At 42.4% G+C, this 22,500-nt stretch overlaps 1 protein-coding gene across 20 annotated transcripts in view; it reads left to right on the top strand.

Annotated features, from left to right (window-relative positions):
• The window catches only part of KALRN (kalirin RhoGEF kinase), a 492,139-nt gene that overhangs the window by 206,698 nt on the left and 262,941 nt on the right, over positions 1–22,500 (top strand). For 19 of the 20 annotated variants that reach the window (XM_083404304.1, XM_083404303.1, XM_083404302.1 and 16 more), the window contains one exon: positions 11,684–11,798. In XM_083404304.1, the coding sequence (XP_083260430.1) occupies positions 11,684–11,798 (115 nt within the window). Of the gene's footprint in view, positions 1–11,683; positions 11,799–18,048; positions 18,064–22,500 lie in introns of those variants that run through there. The other variant, XM_083404290.1, reaches the window with a different exon arrangement.

Genomic DNA, 22,500 nt, shown 5'->3' with positions numbered 1-22,500 from the left:
CCCACGCCGCTCTCCCCAGCAGCTCCCCGAAAGCTTGCCTGCCCGGTCCTATAACAAGGATTCCCATAACAGGGATTGAGCGGCCCTGGTCCCATAACAGGGATTCCCATAACAGGGATTGGGCGGCCCTGGTCCCATAACAGGGATTCCCATAACAGGGATTGGGCGGCCCTGGTCCCATAACAGGGATTGGACGAAATCATGGCAAGCCCCAGGATTCCTTTAACAGAATTCCCTTCATCGCAATAGGAGGGGCAGGCACCGCCTGTTCAGCCCCCTCCAACACCAGCATATTATAACCAATGCCTAACCGCCACAAGAGCTCTAACGCTCGCCGCCAACCACTCACAAACCCAACCAGGAACCCAATTTAGTAGCCACCACATCCAGCCAAACATCATTCCCCAAATCGGAGAGGTGCACTATATCTGCCCGGTAAAGGGCCTCAGCCTTAAAATTAATGTCTGGGTGTGAAATCACCAAACCACCCAGCTCCAATACCTTCACGCAAACAGCAGAGTTAATGCGCTTCCTGGCCCTTTCAGCGGCCTCCGGGCGGGAACACCGCGCCAGGTTTGCCTCTGCAACCAGTGAGACCAAATTATTCTCACTGAAGGTAATAAGGCTGCCAATGCCTCCAAATCCCTTTTGGATTGAGGTGCGCAAAGCAAGGCAATCAATAGTTGCCACATCATTTTTTCCCAGCTGCACCACTATGGCCATAGGGTGGGGAGGTCTGAGAGCAGCCGGTGACCAATCAGCGGCATAAACTCTCCCCATGACATTCAGCGTCTGGAAAACCATGACACTTGCACGTGCTGTGGGAGGCCGAGACACGCTCCCCTTGCAGACTGCCTCGCTCTGCTGCCAGCCCAATGAACGATGCTGTGTCCCACTATCCAGACGTGGACCAGCGTGGGATCTACAAGGGTTGAAACAACAAGCATTAGTACCAAACTCAGCATTTTGTTTCACACATAACCCTTGAAATCATACGATTTCCATCTCCCCAAATCCTTGAACCTGGTGGCTGAGAAGCCCCAATGGGCTGCCATAGTCGCTGCACCTATGCGAAAGGAATGAGGAGCGAAACCAGAGGCCGAGATCCCACAAGCAGAGATGGCCTTACGTATGACTTATGTGAACTGGTGTCGCGCCAAAGGGTGACCATTTATTGCATGAGTAGGGGGCTGTCCTCAGGAGGTCTCAAGGCCAAGTACTTCCTTGCATCCTTGACCGGGAACGGGCCCACCTCCCCAGTCACTGGGAGGCGGACAACCTCCCCCCGACCCAGCTGGTCAGTTTGTGGAGTTGCGCACTACAAGTCTCAACTCCAAAAGGGAAACACATATATCCCGAAGGAGCAACCCACGAGAACCAGCAACTTCTAGAATCGAGCCAGCCCCCAGGGGAACGAAAAGCCAAATATTTCAGTATACAATAACAGGGCAAGGGCCCACCTTATCTGTGACTGGAAGCCCGATGATGGCAACCCTGCCCACTAGGTCTGACTTAGAGCTCCAGACACTTATGACAAGCTCCAAAGCAGATAAGGAAAAATCCAGAGGCAATAAGCCTCCAAACTCTCAGCCCCGTGCTGGCTCCGACACAATTTCCCCAACCCTCAGTACACCAAAATTACAATGGAATACTGAAAGAAGTCTCATCTGGAACTAGAACCAGGAGACAAATATTAACTTGTTGCGGATACTGCATAGGTCAAGATTGACCGGCTTCCTGCCTGCAGTCCTGTGAAGGCTGGAGCCTTTACCAACCTTCCGAGACCCTGCGCACGACACACTTTTAGGAGAGTCTCTGAAAAATTAAAGCTTTACTCCAGCAGACATTGCAGCGGACTGAATTCTGATAGTTTTAACAGAGCATCCGATCTGCAGCAGGTGGGCGAATTACTGCAGGTCCTGCTCAGAGAATGGAGGCAAGTTCCTCTGAATGGCCGAGGACTGCCAGCTAAACGCTAAGAAATCAGTCCAGGCCTCCTCATAAGACCTGAAAGCAGAAGGGGAAATGTAAGCTACTCCTCCTCTAAATTATCAATTGTTGCCAAAGCGCCACAGGAGCTCCAGAAAATCCGGCTATAGCTGGGCGTCCAGAGCCCAGGATCTGAAGCTCTCCAACTGAAAACGGGATATAGTGACAGTGAAAACAATAGATGATCCCGTAATAAAACGAGCAGAAACGCAATATTAAACCTTAAGCAGTGCAGCTGGAAAGCACATAAAAGGGGGGCGGAGACTGCCGAAGCATGAGGACCATTTTGCCAGGACCTTCACACTGCCTGGTTATCAGACCAAGACAGACCCGACGGTCCCTGTACTCCTCAGTCCAGATGTGCGCTGACACTACAATGGGGAAAACTCAAGAAAAGTTAGGTCACATGTGATTGCCTTGCCCTGCCAGGCTCAAGGCCACTGTACAGGATGATGAAGAGACCACCTGGCCAAGCAGGAATGGAAGGGGCAGCCTGGAACAACCACCCTGCATGCCAATTTTATTTTATTTATTTATTTATTTTTTAAACTGACCTAGCAATGATAGAATCTGACAAAGCAACATTTGCTATCAGAGGAAGTATTACAAGAATAACGTCCTTCACGGCAAACAGCTTTTCCACAGGCAAGCAGAGGTATGAGCAACGGTATCCAGCTAGCCCCCAAATACGTTAAAGGGGCAGTGGAGCCACTGACCTATCCACTGGGAACACCCAGCTCCTCAGGGAATAAAAGGGGCGTACAGTAAGCCTTAGCAGAGGCTGATGTCACATGAACCAGCCAGTAAGATAATCCAAATAATGGTACCCCCAGTTAAACGAGTCTTGACTCGCAATGTTCAAACCAAAAAGGACTTGAGTGCTGCACAGCCTATAGCGCAACCCATTGGCATCGCCTTATATTGGCATCGCCTTATAAATGTAAGGACCATCCAATTAAAGCCCAACTACTTATAATCTAGAGGGTGAACTGGCAGCAGCCTAACAGCCAATTCAATATCGCATAATGTCAACCAGGCCCTCATCCAATTTGTTGGTAAGCTCAACTGCCTGATCCAAAGATGCATATTTCACGGAACAATTCCAGAGAGTCATTCACTGAGGTGCCTATGGGATGCGATAAATTATAAGGGGGATTATATGGGGCTTTCTTAGGGACGATCCCTAAAGGGGATAAATGAAAATAGGAATAGCAGGAGAATCAAGGGGATACCTCCATGCGTCCCAATGAAAGCTGCTTCCTAACCTTCTTACTTGCTACCCACAGGTAGCTCTCTGACTGGCTTAGAGTTGCTGTGTTCTGAGCCACTGGCTGAAAAGCCAGAGGAATCCCAAACCGTGGGAAAACCCTTCCCACAAGCACAAAACCACTGACCCATCTAGATAACCTTTTAGCCAGGCTTTCAAGGAAGATATTTTTATGGAAATATGGGTGAGAGGTATCGAGTTATTGCTTGCTAGTCGCCAGCCCCCACTTGGGCAGAATGCCCTGCCTTGAGTTGCCACCATGACGTGTAGATTTACAGGGCCAACGCCGGCCAGAAACCCTAAAAAGTCCCAACAAAGCTGCTGCCGGGCCAGCTTCCTGCATACAGCTTAAGGTTCTATTGCTCAGGGAATTTCCATTTGAAATGTGGAGCTGCGCAAGTGGTCCACATGTCCCCGTCCCTGCGATCCTAGCAAGCTGAGGGGATAATGGCAGCTCTGCATCTAACGTTCCCATAGTGAATTGCAACTTAAAGAATAGTGGGGTGGAAGGGACCCTGAAGATGATCTAGTCCACTCTCCCACAAAATAATAATAATAATAATAATAATAATAATAATAATGGTGATGATGATCTATTTGTACCCCGCCCATCTGGCTGGGCTTGCTCAGCCACTCTGGGCAGCTTCCAACAAAAGATTAAAATACAGTAATGCAGCAAACATTAAAGGTTTCCCTAAACAGGGCTGCCTTAGATGTCTTCTAAAAGTCTGGTAGTAGACATCTGATGGATTACCGGCACCATACGCTGACCAGCTGAGCTATCCAGGATGGTCCCTAGAGACCCAGGTTTGACATACCTGCAAGGAGGTGTAAGCATCATCCCTGCTCCCCTTTTCCCTGCTCCTGGATCGCCACCTCTGAAGACGCTTCCTTCTGGAAGAAGGCACCTAGGGCATCAGCAAGTCAACCTCTGCAGGAGAAGCAATCTCTGGAGGCATCTGCAAAGGCTCTGTCATAGTCTGCAAAAAACTAAATGTGAGGAACTGGTGAAACCAATGCTTTGTGCACCACATGGGGAAGCTAATCAGGCCGGAAACGCTGCCAGAGGCCATCAAATTCTAGGGCCAAGCGGGCCAAGCCCTAAGATCACCTGCTAGGCCAGACATAAATGTTTCCAATGAGTTAACAAACTCGAGGCAGCCCACCGCCTGTCCAGGTTTGCCCTTTAGAGGGAAGCACGCCCTCAAGAAACCCGAACTTCTTTTTGGGAGCAATATCACAAGTGGGCCGAACTACCATGCAACAGAATAGTCCAAAAGGAGCAGCTTGTTTTGCCTTGTTATGACAGTAGCTAAGTGGGGGATATGAACCCTGTCTCCCAGGTCCTAGTCCTGTACTCTAGCCACTAAGCCACAATGGCTCGTCTCTAAAATGGCAGTTGCCACTATAAGGGAAAAACAAACTTGCAGAAAATAAACTTGTTCAGAAACAGCATAGTTAAAGAGCATACAAAGAGTGCTCATTGGAGGCACGGAGAGCCTCTGGCTCCACTCTGTCTGCCTAAGATATACATTAGCCACAAGTGAGCCTGCAAACAGATAAATTCTTATAGAGAAAGTGAGTCACATGCCACAGAGACTAACAATTGCTGTACTGCTAACTGTAGCAGGCTTAGGCTTGCATGATATGTGCAGGCCGAGAAGGCCGTGAAGGCCTCCCTGCTTCTGCTCTCTGCCTTTTTTGTCTCATTGCAATATTAAAGGAACTCAATATAGAGCTCCTGCCCAAGGCTAAATTAAAACTCGGCCAACAGCACTGCAATCACCCAAAATAAAGCCAACCTATGAGGATACTATAAACGAAAGTGATTCCAGGTAAGCTGGGAATTTACTGTACTGCTAACTGTAGCAGGCTTAGGCTTGAATGATGTGTGTAGGCCGAGAAGGCCGTGAAGGCCTCCATGCTTCTGCTCTCTGCCTTTTTTGTCTCATTGCAATATTAAAGGAACTCAATATAGTGCTCCTGCCCAAGGCTAAATTAAAACTCGGCCAACAGCACTGCATGCAACCAAAATAAAGCCAACCTTTGGGGATACTATAAACAAAGTGATTCTAGCTAGGCTGAGAACAGCCCTGACTAGCCCCACAATTAAACAGGCAAAAATGGGGGAAACCTCTTTGCAAAAGAAAGCCCCTAATGGGGGCTCTCTCCCTATTGGGAAAGGCAAGCCCAGGAGGATTATGCACAGGCAGCGCTCACAGGTACAGGGAGAATCTTCCCACAGGGCAGGGAAAGGGGTGGGGTGGGAAATCAAACAGGAAAAAAGGGGAATTAAATTAATTAAGGGACTAGAGAGGGGAATTAAATTAATTAAGGGACTAGAGAGGATTAAAAAGAAGGGGGGAAATAAAGAAATGTAACCAGACAATGAGAAGATTGCTCCTGATCCGATGCACTCTGCAAAGAGAAAGAGAAACCAGAGTGCACCAATATTTAAAGACTATGGTCCCACCCACTCAATTTGCAACATACAATTTGCCCCAGCAACCCGGTTATCCAATCATAGATGCCAGGCAATAACTATTAACCAGCCTGGCAACAAGAGGCCTGGCCCGGTGGCCCACACCGCAACACGTGCTCTCATTTATTGGAGAACACGCTTTGTGCAGAACCACGTATAATCACAGCACTGGGAAACAAACAAACAAGATTAACAGAAGTTGTCCATCCACCACCTAGACCAGGCTTCCTCAAACTCGGCCCTCCAGATGTTTTGAGACTACAGTTCCCATCATCCCTGACCACTGGTCCTGCTAGCTAGGGATCATGGGCGTTGTAGGCCAAAAACATCTGGAGGGCCGAGTTTGAGGAAGCCTGACCTAGGCCACAGTCTGCATAATTTGCTGTCATTGCCATCCCCAAGTGCTGTTAATGTTATAGCCATGATCATGGTGAGGATGCCTAGGTGAGGAGAGTTGCAGTAACACAGAAAAAGTCAGTTACAGTATATGAATTGGCTCTTGCCCTTAATTGCTATTAGAAATACTGCACCTTTTGTTTTGAGGTGTGAATGGATTTCCAGTTCAAAAGGTAGATTTCATCATACCTTACATGTCACGAATCGCTTAGTCCGCAAGTAGAAGTCTGACCCAAACCTGCGCAGGTTGCACAGAATGAAAAGATTGCTCACTACTCTTGGTCAATGAATTCCTCTTCAGTTTCTTTAAAGAGATGTCAGAGGAAGACACTTGGGACATCTCAGCTTGCTTTGCTGCTTTGTCTCTGGATGGAAAGGCAATCATTTCTGACACAGCTATTTCAATAGCAGCCTTCCCTCTCAATGATCTGCAGACATAATAGGCAGAGCCAAGGCTCACCAGTGGCTTTTGAAAATGTAGGGCAAATCTTTGCAACCTATTGTGACAGTATAAAGAGGGTTATCCTTTAATATGGAACTCAAGTGCTGTTTGTTTGCTGTGGACTGCATGTCTGTTGAAGAGATTTCACAGAACAGTCTGTGGCATACAACTGGTAGGAACTTGGAAGCAAATTATTTCACAAAGAAAAGTAATTTGGCCCACTTCCACATGTTGGTCCTTACCTTGCAGGATTTCCTCCATCTTCGTGTCCTTCTTTCCTGGTATACCCTTCTCTGTGACCATTGATCCTTCCCCTATGTGCCCAGCTTGCTTAGAAGACTCCATCCCATCTTCCTTGTTGTTCCGTATATCAAGACACCTTGACATAATCAGAACACTGAAATTTAGTTCCTGAATGATACCTTTGCCTTTGTTTACAATCTATATACCAAACATACTCTTTTTAGAAAGCCTTTGCCTTAACTTCTTAGTTTTCACTCCCAGTGGAAACAAAGCTTAAGTACATGTAGCTACATATTCAACTTCTGGTATCCTTGCTTCTTTCGCCCCTTCCCTTTTGTTGGCTCCCCAACTATCATTTTAAATTGCAAGCTCTTTCAAGCAGGCATCTTACTTTTGACTTACCCATTAAGGTAGGACCAGCCTGGAACATTTTGCTGTTTCAAACAGAGCCCCCAGTCCCACCCTTGCTGTGCCTCACTGTCATCTTCTGCTCCTCCTCCTCTCCCACCCCACTTCTGCTGGCGCACCTGGGTTTCCCAGTAGTGAGGGGACATGACCAAAGCAAGGGGGCACAGCCACAGTGTCAGAGGAGCAGGAGCAGCAAGCACTCAGCAGTGACAAGTGCCCCGTGTCCCCTGTCCCCACTGCATTCTACTGCCACCTCCTGTTCCTCCTCCTTTGCAGCCATGCCCACCACGGCCACCAGTACACCAGGATTTCCTGGCTGTGGCGCTGGGGGAGGGTATGGATACAATGGGAGGTGTGTGACCAGAGCTGCAGAGGACCAAAGAAGGAGGTGGGTGCCCATCAGTGTGCAGCAGGCACACTACAATGGTGGTTCTGACCACGGGAGCTGTGGGTTGATGGCACTATATCTATATTGTTAGTGAGGCCGTGAACAGATTTTTTGAGAGCAAGGATACTTGCTGGAAATTGCTCATGTGAATGTTATGTTCACATAAATTTGGCTGTGTTTGGTGTGTCTGTTATGAGGTATTAACCTTTGGAAAGATCTGGAAAGAATAAATGATGGCTGTTAAAGGGAAATGAACATGAGGAAGGAAATACAGAATGAACGGGGTGTTACAGTCTACACATTTAAAAAAAAAATCCATGTGAGAAAAATCACATATGAAAAATATGTCCTCTTTCCTTGCACTCAAAATTAAAATTATTCAGTTGCTAATTAATGACAGCTGCGAACATGCATATAGACACCAGAGGAGGGGAATGTTCCTAGGAGAGTATTGTCTCTGTGTGTGCCCAATTGCAGTCTTCAAAATATGGTTGGTACTTAGAATAGAATCATAGAATCTTAGGGCTGGCATAGCAGATTCTATCTAGCATCATAGAAACTCTCAGCCAAATAAGAAATGAAATAATCTCTTTGGGGTTTCTTTCTTATTCATCCATATGATGTGGCAGTTCATATAAAAATTAGTAGACTGTGGAGGCGCTAGCTACATTTTATTTTGCATATGTTTTAACAATAACCATAATCTAAACCAGAGAGGTAAGTACAGCTATTACCTGCCACTACGCCTTATGTAGTTTCCAGATGCCATCAAAGACATTCACCTGTTTCCAAGCTGAGGGAAACCTTAAATGTTTCTCCTTAACTAGTTTGATCGGGGTTAATGAGGCCACATATGCTGACCAAGTAAATGCAGCTCCTTTCTCTCGGGGCCAGTAAAACCAGAGAGGGATCAAACTTTCACCCACCTGGATTCTGTTTACTCAGAACCTGCTGAAATCTAGACAAGAATCAAAGCTCATTGAAAATCCCCCTGGAATCTGCAAAGACTTCCAGAGTAGCCCCTAGAGTCTCTCACAAGGCCTGCATATATCATGAAATCCAATCAGCCACCATGCCTTTTTAATTAACTGTTTGGACTTTTATTGAAGCAGAATAAGTTCAACAAGACAAGTTAAATAACAGGGTCAGGGGTGGAATTAATAGAATCTTAAGAGGAGAAAGTCATAGAGATATTGTGCCCATCAACAACTTTGGAGTCAAGCTTTCAACCTTCCTCCACTGGCCCTGCCCCTGTGCTTATAATAACAGCCTGACCTACAGAAATTATTTGAGCAGGTGAAGTTTTTTCTACCTCAGGAATGAGTTTATGTGTGATCTAAGTGAGTTGTATTGTGGGGTAATAAGTAGTATGTTGAAGCAGGGAGGAATTGATAGCTTCTCTGAATGCTGCCTTGGGCTCCTTGGATGAAGGACAGGATGTGAATGTGGCAAATAAATAAAACAGATATGATGCCTGAAAATGCTGACCTTGGTTCAGAACAGCCCTGTGTTTAACCAGAAGGTGTTTAGAATCACCTGCCAACTTTACCTTTACTTTCACAAGCTATGCTGATCTACAAAAAGTGGACGATACAGTTGGCAAATGTTACTGATTTAAGATCACATCCAATAAATCTGACACTGAATAACATCAGATTAGTAATACGGTGGTACCTCAGGTTAAGAACTTAATTCATTCCGGAGGCCCATTCTTAACCTGAAACTGTTCTTAACCTGAGGTACCACTTTAGCTAATGGGGCCTCCCGCTTCTGCTGTGGTGTGCCGCCATGTGATTTCTGTTCTCATCCTGAAGCAAAGTTCTTAATCTGAGGTACTATTTCTGGGTTAGCGGAGTCTGTAACCTGAAGCGTCTGTAACCTGAAGCATCTGTAACCCAAGGTACCACTCTAGTAATAATTTATTATTACAATCAAAGACCAGTTCAGAAGCACAACTGAGACTGCTTTCAGATTCATAAATTATGCCAGTTTAACTGGAAAATAGTGGGTATAGCTTACTCTGCTTAACTTTTGTACAGTGGTACCTTGGTTGTCAAATGGCTTGGCTCCCGAACAAATCAGCTCCCAAACGCCGCAAACCCGGAAGCCAAATGTTCGCAAACCCGGAAACCGAACATCTGATGCGGCTTCCGCAACTTCTGAAGCTCCTTGAGGGGAAACATAGGACATAAATAATAGAATCATAGAACTGTAGAGTTGGAAGGGGCCCCTAGGGTCAAATAGTCCAACCCTCTACAGTGCAACCCCTCTCAATATCAACTAAAGCATCTATGACAGATCCAACCTCTGTTTAAAAACCTACATAGAAGGAGAGGTCATCACCTTCTAAGGAAGTCTGTTCCACTGTCAAGCAGCTCTCACTGTCAGAAAGTTCTTCCTGATATTTAGTCGGAATCTCCTTTCTTGTAACTTGAAGCCATTGGTTCTAGTCCTAACCTCCAGATCAGGAGAAAACAAGCTTCCTCCATCTTCCATGTGACATCCCTTCAGATATTTGAAGATGCCTATCATATCTTTCCTCAGTCTCCTCTTTTACAGGCTAAACATACCCAGCTCCTTCAACTGTTCCCCATAAGGCTTGGTTTCCAGACCTCTGATCAACTTGGTCATCCTCCTCTACACACATTCGTTTGTTAATATCCTTCCTAAATTGTGGAACCTATAAATGGACAAAGTATTCAAGGTGTGGTCTGACCAAGGCAGAATAGAGTAGCATATATGTATTTTTATACACACTTCCACCTAATATATGCGTTTATACCATCAGAAACTATGAGTTACTGATACTGTATGTATCAAAACCAAAAAGTGGGAAGGACAAGCAACCAGTTCCCTAATCTAGAAGGAGCTTGCAGTAGTAACCTGTGTGTTGGCGTGGAACCGTAGAGCCTCCCCTCTGACACCGGCAGCACTACAGCTTAGCTGGATGGGGTAGGGCAACTGAGAGGTTGGGGCTGTGTTAGTGCACTAGTGTAGCCAATCTGGTGCTTCTGCCAGTGTGCCCACATAACCCCAAATTGACTGGCCTAAGCTGTGATTAGTAACAACCCTCAAACACATCCAAAACCTGCTTCTACAGATCCATCTCTTATTATCCAGGATAGATGGAACTACAGTTTATATGTTAAGGTTTCCATGGAAATCAGCAAGAGAAAGGTTGATTCAGTTCCCATTAAAAGGGTGCAAATTGCTATGGATTAAGCATAAATTATCTCAGAACAATTGTGCTCACCTGGCATGGTTAGGTCTGTTGCTAAGGCCAAGCAACAAGTGTGAGTGTAACCTATAATTCAACTTAAAATCAATGCCTGCTCATTATGGAAATTTTTGGAACAGCTTTTGTGTGTGTGTTTTACCTCATAAAGGCAAGGAGCTTTAAAACTATGAGCCTGCTTCAAAAATCACAGAAAAACAAATATTCCCTGTTGGTGGGAAACTTCCTAAATAACATATTTTAAAAGTTGTGTGAAGAGGCACAGGACTCAACCTTGTAAAATGTCACAGCACACATCAAAATCATTCCCCCATTAAAAAAAATGGGAAAACAACAGCATATTTCTGGAGTTTGCACAACTGTTCCCTTCTTTAAAAAAAAAAAAAAAAAAAACTATGTTGAGGAAAGCAGAACAATCGCTGGCTAAAATGTGTCAAGATAAAAACTGGATAACATCCTCATTTGGTCTTCCTGTAAAATATGAGTGAATGACGCATGACAATTCCCCCAATTAATGCCTTTTCTGCCAGTATTGTAGCTTCTCTAGAATCTTTGGGATGTGTGATTAATGCAAGCCCAGTGAAGCTGTGTATACCCTTGAACTGTGGGCACAAATTCATAGATTTGTAGAGCATAAGGCAACAAGCATAAGGCAACTCCCACATTGTAACCCATTTTATGTATGATCACCAGCATGTCCACTGAAGTAGTATGGAGTGAGTGGAAACATTGATGATGAAACTGCTTCTCAGTCATTTGAGTCTGTCAGCTTGGCTCATATAATGTAATGTGCTTCCTGGTTAATTTTCTAACAACCCGTTATTTTCCTGCAGGTGGCCGTGATAAACGGGGAGGTCCCATCCTGACATTTCCAGCACGCAGCAATCACGACAGAATAAGGCAGGAAGACCTTCGGAAACTTGTGACTTACTTGGCTAGCGTGCCAAGGTAAAAGTTCAAAAGAAACGCATTGGTGGGGAGGATATGTTCTTGGCAAGCTGCTCACTTCCAAGTATTGGCCTTTGGTACATTTTTGTATGCCCTGCCAGGGAAAACAGCAGCTCTGCCTTTCATGTGCACTCTAATCATATCTTAGGCAGCCAAATAAGGCCAAACACACACACACTCATGACACCATATGAGAACAGAGCAGAAATTGACTGAAAGGCTAGAGATTTAGGTTTGGTTGTGTGTCATGTATGAAAACAGCACAATTCATTTACAGATTATTTCATTCTTTGTGTGCAAAATTGAAAAAGCAGAGGGGGAGGTTTCTTTTTGGCATTTTCACAAATGTTCAATGTGGTTTTTGCACTTACATCCATAACACAGATATAAGCTCTAGAATGGCTAGAATGAATGTTCATTTTGTTTAAAATGGATACCCCTCCATATTATAACTTGCATTTAGCAATGGGCACAGGTGACTGCTGACCATGGGTCTTGGGACAGAACTCTGGGGCTGCTTTCCAGGGGTGGGATGTGTGCTGCTGCCTACAATAACATACAAGATGATCTGAGAACTTTTTTCCATCTCTGTCACTCTTTGTACTTTGACTTTATAATCATACCTCAGGGCCTACAGGTGTACTCAAAATCAGTCTGGTCGCCTGTGTGCTTTCAGAATGGTCACAGAAGTGACCCAAGTAAACACAGAGCACCATCATTATTCCCCTCAGAACATCATCTTTCCTTCTCTCCATCACCAGTTCCCATTTCCCCAAGTTAAAGACCACCCTATTTTCCGCAGTAATCACTACTACCAATCTCAACTGACTTTTCAGTCCCTTTCGGTCATAGCCCATGATGTTCCCTTCTAAATCCATCTGGAAACTTCCCCCCCAGGTTCTAATTTTTCAGGTCAAAGTTTTTTTCACCTCAGTATTTTCCTATTCCGTTTTCAGCCCCTCTGTCATACCGTTAAATATCTTGTACTATATCTCTATTATCCCCTTCAGAACACACAGTCTCTCTCTTCTCTTGTCCCTATATTCCCACAGCCTCCCCATATTTCCCTAAGCAATTATTCCCCTTGAAACACTTCTAAAACCTCCCACCCATTGATTCTAAGGTTATAGCAATTTAAAAATATAGTACTACCAATAGTTTAAAACAAATTACAATCACAGGAATAGGGTGGGCCATAGAATATATATTGCAGGTGTCAAAGGCCAGAGGTATGTCTTTTTCCTATTCTAGTTATCCAATAATTATAGTGAATTTCTTCTGAGCAGCGAATAAAATTTGAATTATTTAAAATTACACTTCAGATTGCTTGCTGTGATGGTAATAAGTGTCTCAATTAAAGTAGCTATGTAATCCTGACAGCCAGGATCTAAGAACCTCTGTCCCTCATATGCTGTGTTCTTTCTGCTCTCTCTAAATGCTTTGGCTGACATGCAAAGGTTCTTACTGTGTTCTCACTTACCATCTGTGGATCAGATGGTAAAGTGCGCAAATGTTGTGGGCTCCTAGATGGAAGCTTGCAGCTGATTTGTTTCTCCCTAGTCTTTTTTACTCCTACACTGTGCTGAGCTATGCCAACACCCTCTCCACTCCATCTCCAAAAAAATGAGTTCTTTCTACCTACTAGATTTTCTGTGGTATGGGGAAAACTTGATTAAATGAAGAAAAGGTACAGGCTGCCAAATTCACGATAAACTGCTATGTGGAGGCATCTCTAGACTCAAAGATTGATCTAGCTGTGTGTTAGCATAGCAAAGGAGTCACACTTCCATAGTTACCTGGTGATGTGGGAAGAGCTTAAAGCTGAATAAGAATAAAACCTAAATCAGACTAGCAGAGCAGATATTTGGAGGCTGAGAGATCTAGCAGCTAGGTTATACACACCGCAATAAACCTTCAGATTTAATTTCCTGAGGAAACTTTTGCTTTCAGTCTGCTTGGAATGGCTTTTGTCATTGCTTGATTACTTTTATTTTCACACTCTTTAATAAACCCCAACACTAGCTTTCACCATCCAGTGTTATTTGTGACCATATTTCGTGAATGTGCCTTAGGATAAGAGGGCAGTAGGTCAAATGTCCATGAATAAATGTCAACTAGTCATCCATCTCATGCCGGATAACGTGGCAGTGAAGCTGCACCTTTCGATGTTATCCTGTTTTGTGTGTACTGCAGGCTTAGAAAACTGATACTTAATACTTTCCTACATAGATCGCTGTCACAAGCACTTGCCCCACACCTAACCATTTAGCACACTTTTTCTTTTTAAAATTTCCCCCCTTGGGTTCTAGTGGAAATAGATTATATCTATGTTGTATTTTCACACATACACTTTATTCCTCAGGTACATCAATTGGAGATGCTTGCTGTGACATTTCTTTGCTTAGCATAAGATGTTAAATAGTTTGGGTATATATATTCCAGCTCAACTAAAGCACTTTTAAACCCTGTCGCTTGTTCAACCCAATGGGATGTTATACTGTTGTACTTTAAGATCACAGCCAGTTAATAGACTGTGCCCCATTTTATGACTGCATGACTTGTTGCGGGTACATTTCCTTTTAAAAAACACAGAAAGAGAAGATCAGTGACCCAATGCCTCCAGTAGCTGCCTAGTTCTACATTTGCCATTTCTTTGATCTTCCAACCCTTATTTTCCTCTATGGTAGCCGCATTATGATATCCTCATTATGTCCACTGACAGATGTTCCTCTCCTTCCATCCTATAATCAGACCATTCTCTGGCTTTTTAAGGAGTTTTATTCCAGTCTGCCTTGGGGCAGAAGGGAGAGGGTAATGGTGGACAAGAATACCAAGACCATTTTTTAAAGTGTGTGTCTGCAGTACCTTGCTGACATTCTTAGCTATTAGACTATAATGATTAGAATATATAGACCACCACCCCCTTGTTTATATGCACTCCTGGTGTTTCTTTTGTCTGATTTTCTTTGTTCTTGTGTTGGACACTAGAGTTTGGTTTATGATATTTATGTGTTGGAGAGGAATGAATGATTCCATGAACCTTTTTTTTTTTTTTTTTGTAACATTTGGTTTTTCTTTGCTTGCATACAATACAAGTCTCATCTGTGGACTTTGTTCAGTTCAGTGTGTGTGTGTGTGTGTGTGTGTGTGTAAGGTGATTAACTGATTGTCCTTAAGGAAGTTACTGTATTGCTAGTATTGCAGATGTATATAAATTAGAGTGCAACTCAGTGGGGTAGCTAAGATTTGGTGTTATCACATTAGGAACTTGTGTTTTGAGCTGGTAAGGAAAATATCCATCTAGTAGAGTCTTTCTAGGCAGTACCACTAATCTATCCATTCTAATTAGTCAGCTTCCAATAGTGCCATGCACACTTGATGCTGCTGTTTGCTTATGTCTATATTATAATAAAATTATAGCTAGATCTGGCTGTTGTTACATATGAACATAAATACTTTATACTGTATATATATATATTTATACTGTAAGGGATGCGGGTGGCGCTGTGGGTTAAACCACAGAGCCTAGGACTTGCCGATCAGAAGGTTGACGGTTCGAATCCCTGAGATGGGGTGGGGTGAGCTCCCGTTGCTCGGTCCCTGCTCCTGCCAACCTAGCAGTTCGAAAGCACGTCAAACTGCAAGTAGATAAATAGGTACCGCTCCGGCAGGAAGGTAAACGGCGTTTCTGTGTGCTGCTCTGGTTTGTCAGAAGCGGCTTAGTCATGCTGGCCACATGACCCAGAAGCTGTATGCCGGCTCCCTCGGCCAATAAAGCGAAATGAGGGCCGCAACCCCAGTGGGTCACGACTGGACCTAATGGTCAGGGGTCCCTTTACCTTTACCTTACTTTATACTGTATCAGGCCATTTGTCCATCGACCTCAGTGTTGTCTATTCTGATTGATAGTGACTTTTCAAGGTCTCAAGCTGAGGTCTTTCTGAGCCCTGCAATTTGAGTTTTGTTAGGTTGGGACTTTTAGATGTTGTTGGACTCCAGTTCCTTTCAGCCCCTGCTGGCATAGCCAATAGTCTGTATGACTGGAGTTGTAGTCCAGCAACATCTAAAGGACACCAGTTTATGTATCACTGCTTTTGCAGGAAGCATTGAGAACTGAACCTCAGACTTGTGCATGTAAAACATGTGCTCTACCACTGAACTTTGAGCTCACCCATGAAACAATATATGAGTATGGTAAATTAGTGGTAACATAGCTACATATAGCATAATCTTGCATGGCCAAGACAGACACCTGATTGCTAAGCTATGCATCCAGATGGATTTTTAGTCCATGAGGAGAAGTCCACCTGATCATCACTGTTTGCAGAAAGCTCTGTGCTGCACTTTGAAGACCTAACAATCTGTTGATCATCAGGGCTTGCAAATAATCACACAATGCACTATGCACAGGGCTTTTCAGGGGCCATTGATCATATGATGTACAGTGTCTGCACACTGCTTTTGGTCCCAGCTGTGTCTTTGCCTGCCCAGCACCTGACTTCATATATGACATAAGGTATATAGGGCAAGTGGGAATGGCTTGGCTAAAATGGAATTCTTGGTCAAATGGAGAGGACTGTCACATCTGTTTAGACCTGTGAACCAGTAGTTGGAATATTAGGAAAACTACTTATTTAGGATTGGGATATTTTAGTTTAAACAGCACTAGCAGGGAAAAAGACAAAGTTCACTTTCAGCAAAAAGCCCTATAATTTATCATATTGACCTTACTTTAACAATCTCCTCTTTCTTCTTTCTGTCTGAAGCAACAAAGTGAGGCAGATTATTATCCTCATTGATGCTGTCTAGCAATTGACCCCAGATACCTCTCTTAATGGAAATGGCACAAGTAGTACATTTCTGTGGACAGTGTAACAGTATGAAATCAATGCCAGAATATGGTGATAAATGAGGAGGAGCAAGGAATTCTAAAACACAGTTGGCAATATTTTAAGTATTATTTATTCACAGCTATGGATTAAATATATGTGCAGAAGATACAAGTTTTATTAGACCAACCAGGCAATATATCACTAGATTTTGCAATCAGAAATGTAATTCTTCTAAAGAAGGATCAAAGAGAAAACTGCCTATATGCTCCCAACATTTTGTTGAACAGGCCCTCAGAATGATATTGTTTAACTACCTGTATTTCATTACAAATGTCTATCAGTAAAGCATCACTCAGACTCTGCTTAATCCAGGGAAACTCCTAATACTCATTAGTTCTTTTCTGCCACTTCCACTGGCTTACAACAAAAATCTATGTCACGTACCCAGAGATGATGATGATTTCTTAGATTTATTAGCTGTCCTTCACCGTAAGGTCCTAGCATGTCTACAACAATATCTAATCAGTATAAGCAAGTTGTGTTTCTCACAGTACCCCAGAGTAACGCTATGATGGGGGAATTGTGGAAAATTAGAATACCGGTAGTTACCCACCAATTTTAGTGTTGGGTAAACTCACAGTGTGAACCCAGGATATTGGAAGGGGGGCATACCTGGATGCTGAAACCCCATCAACAGCTCTACTGTGCCAGGTGCTGATGTTAGATCTGATTAAAAAGATACTTCAAATTATAAGAGGAATGATCAGAGGAATGTTGGCAGCTCTCCATCTCTCTGCATATGACATAAATTATCTCTAGTCGCTGTGCATGTACTGTATTGAGGTTCAGTTACACCATACTATTTTGCCTAGAGTTCCATATAACTTTGGTGGGAATTCTTAGGCTTCTCCTTTGCCTTTTCCTCTTCCTTTGACAGCCATAAAATGAAGCTTCCCACTATGTCAGACTACCAACACCTCTCCTCTTTAGCTGCTAAGAGATTTTTGAGTAGCCGAGTGGATACATGGCCTCATTTCCCAGGTATCATTCTGGTATGTCATATGCAGACATCTGCAAAGGAAGGAAGGAAGGAAGGGAAAAGATTTTCATTCTAGGCCTATGCAATCTCTTAATTTCCATTATATGTATCTTGTTTCCATATGGCAAAGGTAATATTCTGTCTCAGCCCCGATTTATCTTTCTGCTGAATACATCAGCCTGTCTGAGAGCCAAGATTCTCAACTTTTCTGTGATGGAAACACATGATACCTCTGAGGCCTAATGTTTTATATATGTCTACATTTACTTGTCCTCAGAAAACATCCTCAAATATTTCACCAGCTCTGGGGAGCATCCAAGACTCAGAAAGCAATGACAGAAGGTATTCTAGACAGACTGAGAAGTTGGAGGTTCTTTTCTGAGACAATTTAAATGTATCAGAGCCCATTAAAATAATCAAGTTTCTGGGTTAGGGACGGATTATTGACTTGGCAAAATTTACTAATATAAAGTGCTGCCCTGGCTTAATTTCAAGCAGTTTCTTGGTGAGCTCAAAGTATATTGTGTATTAGCAGGTCATACTAGAAGTAGTGTGCAATTCTTTTTGTTGATTGATAAGGATTAAATGTTGGAGCTCTTATTTTCTGTTACATGATCCTAAAATAAAGGAAGCTTTTTTAGAGCCTGGGTGGGGAGGGAGAGACTATAATAGTATTATGTATATAAAAATAACCATATGTTTTTAAAATAACACAAGGGATTTCATACTAATTTGGGTAACTAGATATCTGGCATCCTTTGTCAGGTCATGATTTGGCAAGGCACATGCATCAAAAGGACCCATTAATAAGTGAGTTGAAACTGGTAAAGTTAATGGATCTTTGGTGCTTTCTTTAATGGTGTCATCTGATTTTTCTCCCCACATGAAAAGTATCAAGCATTTTCCATTTACAGAAGGTTTTCTGGTGGCTTAGAATAGTTTGAAGAACTAGTAATGCTTTAAAAGCATTTTTATTTTGTTGGTGTTATTTGTAGTGTTGGCTAGAACAGGTATTGGAAGGGAAATAAATTTATTCAATATCATGGTTCATACGGGAGTTTCAATCTGAAATGGTTTGCTGAGTACTCTGCAGAGCAGGAATCTTTGAATTTTAGCATGTATGTAGCAGGCATTTGAAGACAATAGTGAAAAATGCTGCTGCCAGATCAGGTGCCAGTCTTCTGCATGCTGACAATGCGACCACCAACCAGGGCAGGGTGGTGGTGACCACCACATGCTTTCTCTGCTGGCACCACTGCTTTAGTGACAGTGGCACTCACTGCCCTCCTTTGGATTTCCAGACATTCTTCAGTGATGCACAGGTGACAGCACTTCTGAATGAAAGCTAACCTTAGCTCCAATCCATATTTGCTGCCCACCATCTTAAGTTACCCAAAGTTCAATACCCCAGATCATACACCCATAAAATGAATGAATCAGTAGATACATGAAATCAATAAATTTCATTGATAGTATTGTTATTATTCAAACACACACACATACATTTAACCTACTATATTTAGTATAAGTGCATTCCAGATATCATTATACTTGCCCATGCAAGTCTATGTCTGTAAGCAATCTGTTCATAAGTTGCATAAGTTGCAAGTGTAGTCATACCTTCAATCCATTGATTAGATGGAGCTGAACACTTATTTTTCCAGTGCCTTATTATTAGTCTCTTGGCCACAGTAGGAGCATGAAGAATCCATTTACATTGTCCAGTTGTCAAATTCCATATACTGTAGTAGGAATGTAGTTCACAAGAATTTCCTCAGAAAATTGTAATTTCCCCCCTCACAGTAATATTTACATAATCCACTACTTTCTCTCAAAATTTAGTAAGGACATTGCAAAAGAGCTCAGTTTACAATACTTCTAACTTCACTTCATCCATAGCCTTACCAGTTGAGAGTTTTTTTTTTCCCAGTTATTAGTTTTGCTCCTGGGTGTCTAGCTTGGCCTGTGCCACCATCTTTTCCTGCAATACTGTGAAGTCTTGTTCAATGCCTGAATTGTCTTGTAGGCAAATGGCATTATATTTAGGTTAGGAAGAACCTGAAAGTGGTGGTTGTTTGGGACCATAAAAAGCTGCAATTGACACTAGGATTCTAAACCTGTTTACTTAAAAGTAGCACTGAGATTTCAATGAAGTGTAATTGCAAATAATTTGCATCTTATAAATAAATGTTTTCAATAGTACTAAGATTATTTGAAAGTTTGGAATCAAGAATACTAGGGAGTAAAAAGGATGGGATCTAGCTTATCTTTTGGTCATTTTCTATTAAACCTTCAGGGTGTCTTTATGTTACTACAGTATAATTTTAATCTAATAATTGAGGAAATATCTATTAGTTATTTCAGAAGCCATGTGTTATCTTTAAATCAATATTTCCTAAATATTGGGGGGGGGGTGAATTAAGCATTAAACAGGAATAATTTCTGTTTTGGTCTCAAATGAATGGGGTATTGGCTTCTTGGAATGCCTTTCCCTGATTTCCAGAAATTGACTCCTTTTAATCAAGTAGCAGTTTGTTTCTCTCTTCTTTTGTTAGAGAATTCAGAGACTGGTTTTCTTCTTCCTTATTTTCAGAATTCTTCTCTGAAATGAAGAGCACAATCCATTAAATGTTGCCCTGACACAAACTCTATTTAAAAGTCTTTGTGGGAAGAGAATAGCACTTGGTGGGTTGTAATAGTTACATGAATCAGCACATGGTCAAAATTTGGGCCTAGTTATCTGAAAAATGTCAAATGATTATTTATCTTTTAAAGTATTTTTATTGGGCTTTTCTGCCAAAAAATGCATTTGTGAAGACCCTGATAAGAATATCTGGCAGAAAATAATGTCAGTCTGACCCTTTCCAATGGTTTATTGGCTAAGGAATAAGTCACTGCAGGCCTCAGGCGTATGCGTTCCATTGTGTTCCCTTACTGTTCCATTGCATGCAAAGGAGTTTGCAATCTTCTGCTTTTGCTTTAAGGACAAATCACAGTTCTGTTATATGTCTGAACTATTGCTTGTTATAACCAAAGTTAGTTTGAACAAACCATATCCTGGTGGTATTCATGGGATGATGATCAGTATACGTATTTTAATTCATCTTAAACAAATTTATATTTTGCAACTTTAGGAGTCTGAGGTCAAATTCCCTTGGCAGGTGGTGGACTCGCCTTCATTGGAGTTTTTTAATAAGAGGTTGGCTGACCACCTATCATGAATGTTTTAGCTGAGATTCCTGCATTACAGGGGGTTGGGCTAGATGGTCCTCAGAATCTCTTCCAGCTCTACAGTTCTGTGATTCTATAAACTAATCCAAAATAAATTAAAAATATTGGGGGGGGGGGGAATAGAAGCCCTTTAAAGTGAAGAATGTCTAATGTTTTTGAATTGTCACTGTTTTTCTTTGGTTGGTTACAGACACTCAGCAAGATAAATTTGCATTATATTATATTGCAATGGATAGCTTTACAAGCAAATGAACTAGAAATCTAATTTAAAAATGGCAAGCTTTGATTCTGGAAAAAGCAGCAAAATCCTCCAAGTCAGTTCAGCCCTTTGGCCCAATTTACAAATACTCACAAAGTTCTGCATTTAGGGGAAAAGAATGGATGCATTTGCTCAGTTGTGAGCAGAATGAAACAGAATGTGGCACTATTCAACAAGCATATGCGTAGAACTGTAAAGATTCCTTGTATAAAATCAGTACATATGTAGAACAGAGTCTGAAAACTCTAGCATTGGAAATGGGAATGTGGTTTGATTTTTGAAATCACATTTATAAGGTTTTATGAGCTGACCACACTGTGCTGAGCTTTGCGATGTAATTTATAATTTTGTTGACATCCCACTATAGAAACAGCTGTCTAGAGATAGAAGAACGACTTGTTCTATGGCTACTGTACTACTGTTTCTAATACTAGCAGATGCACAGAAACTGAACCTTGTGTTCAGTGATCAAATTAGAGATTGCCATATTTGAAGTATTTTTCTATGCACTAAGTTGCACGAAGAATTCACATTCTGACATAAGTTGGAATTAGTGGGAAGGAAAGGTGGACAGGCTAGTGGGGAAGAGTCGCCTGGATGTAGATGCAAATGGATCTAAGTAGCGACAACATGCTGTATTACTTATTTGCCCAGGGTGCTAAATGCCTAAAAAGTGTCCTGTTGAAAGGCATTCACTAAAGCATAGTTAAGTTTGCTCCCTGCAGACATTCTGAGCTTCATCAACAAATCCTGGCAGTTGCTTTAGCTTCCTCATTAGTTATACTTTGAAATTATACCCAAACAAAATGTCAAACATGTCCCCTAGGCCTGTTTGTGCGAATTAAATGTTTCCCACTTACTGAAACTCTACTTTTCACAGTCCATTTGGACAAGCCATGTCTGCCCACAAAGCAAGAAAAAATAAAGCTTGTTGAGTTAACTTCATTGGCCTGTTTTGTATATAATGGTAAGCTGGAGTTAAACAAAATAAGACTTACTGGCCAGAAACCATGGTTTGTTCTTGGCTTGTTCTCATGGTTTGTTTTGAGAGAAGCAAACAGCAACCTCTAGTTCATATACAATGCTAAGACAGTGGTGTGGTGTTTTTTTATTGGCACGGTAAAGGAAAGAGGGCGAAGGTGAGATTTTGAATAGAGTGCATGGACATGCTTGTCCATTCCTGGTAAGCCATAGTTTGTTTATTATTTATTTATTTATTTAATTTGTATACTGCCCTTCATCTAAAGATCCCAGGGGGATTCACAACAGAAAAATACAAAATTAGAATGCAAAACACATAATGGAAGAAAAACTAACACAGATCACTAACCCCACTCACAC

The sequence above is a fragment of the Podarcis tiliguerta genome (genome assembly GCF_965153285.1).
Source record: "Podarcis tiliguerta genome assembly, chromosome: 1".
Classification (NCBI taxonomy): Eukaryota; Metazoa; Chordata; class Lepidosauria; order Squamata; family Lacertidae; genus Podarcis; species Podarcis tiliguerta.
The sequence above is the reverse complement of the archived record's forward strand: the minus strand, read 5'-3'. Positions and strand labels throughout refer to the sequence as shown.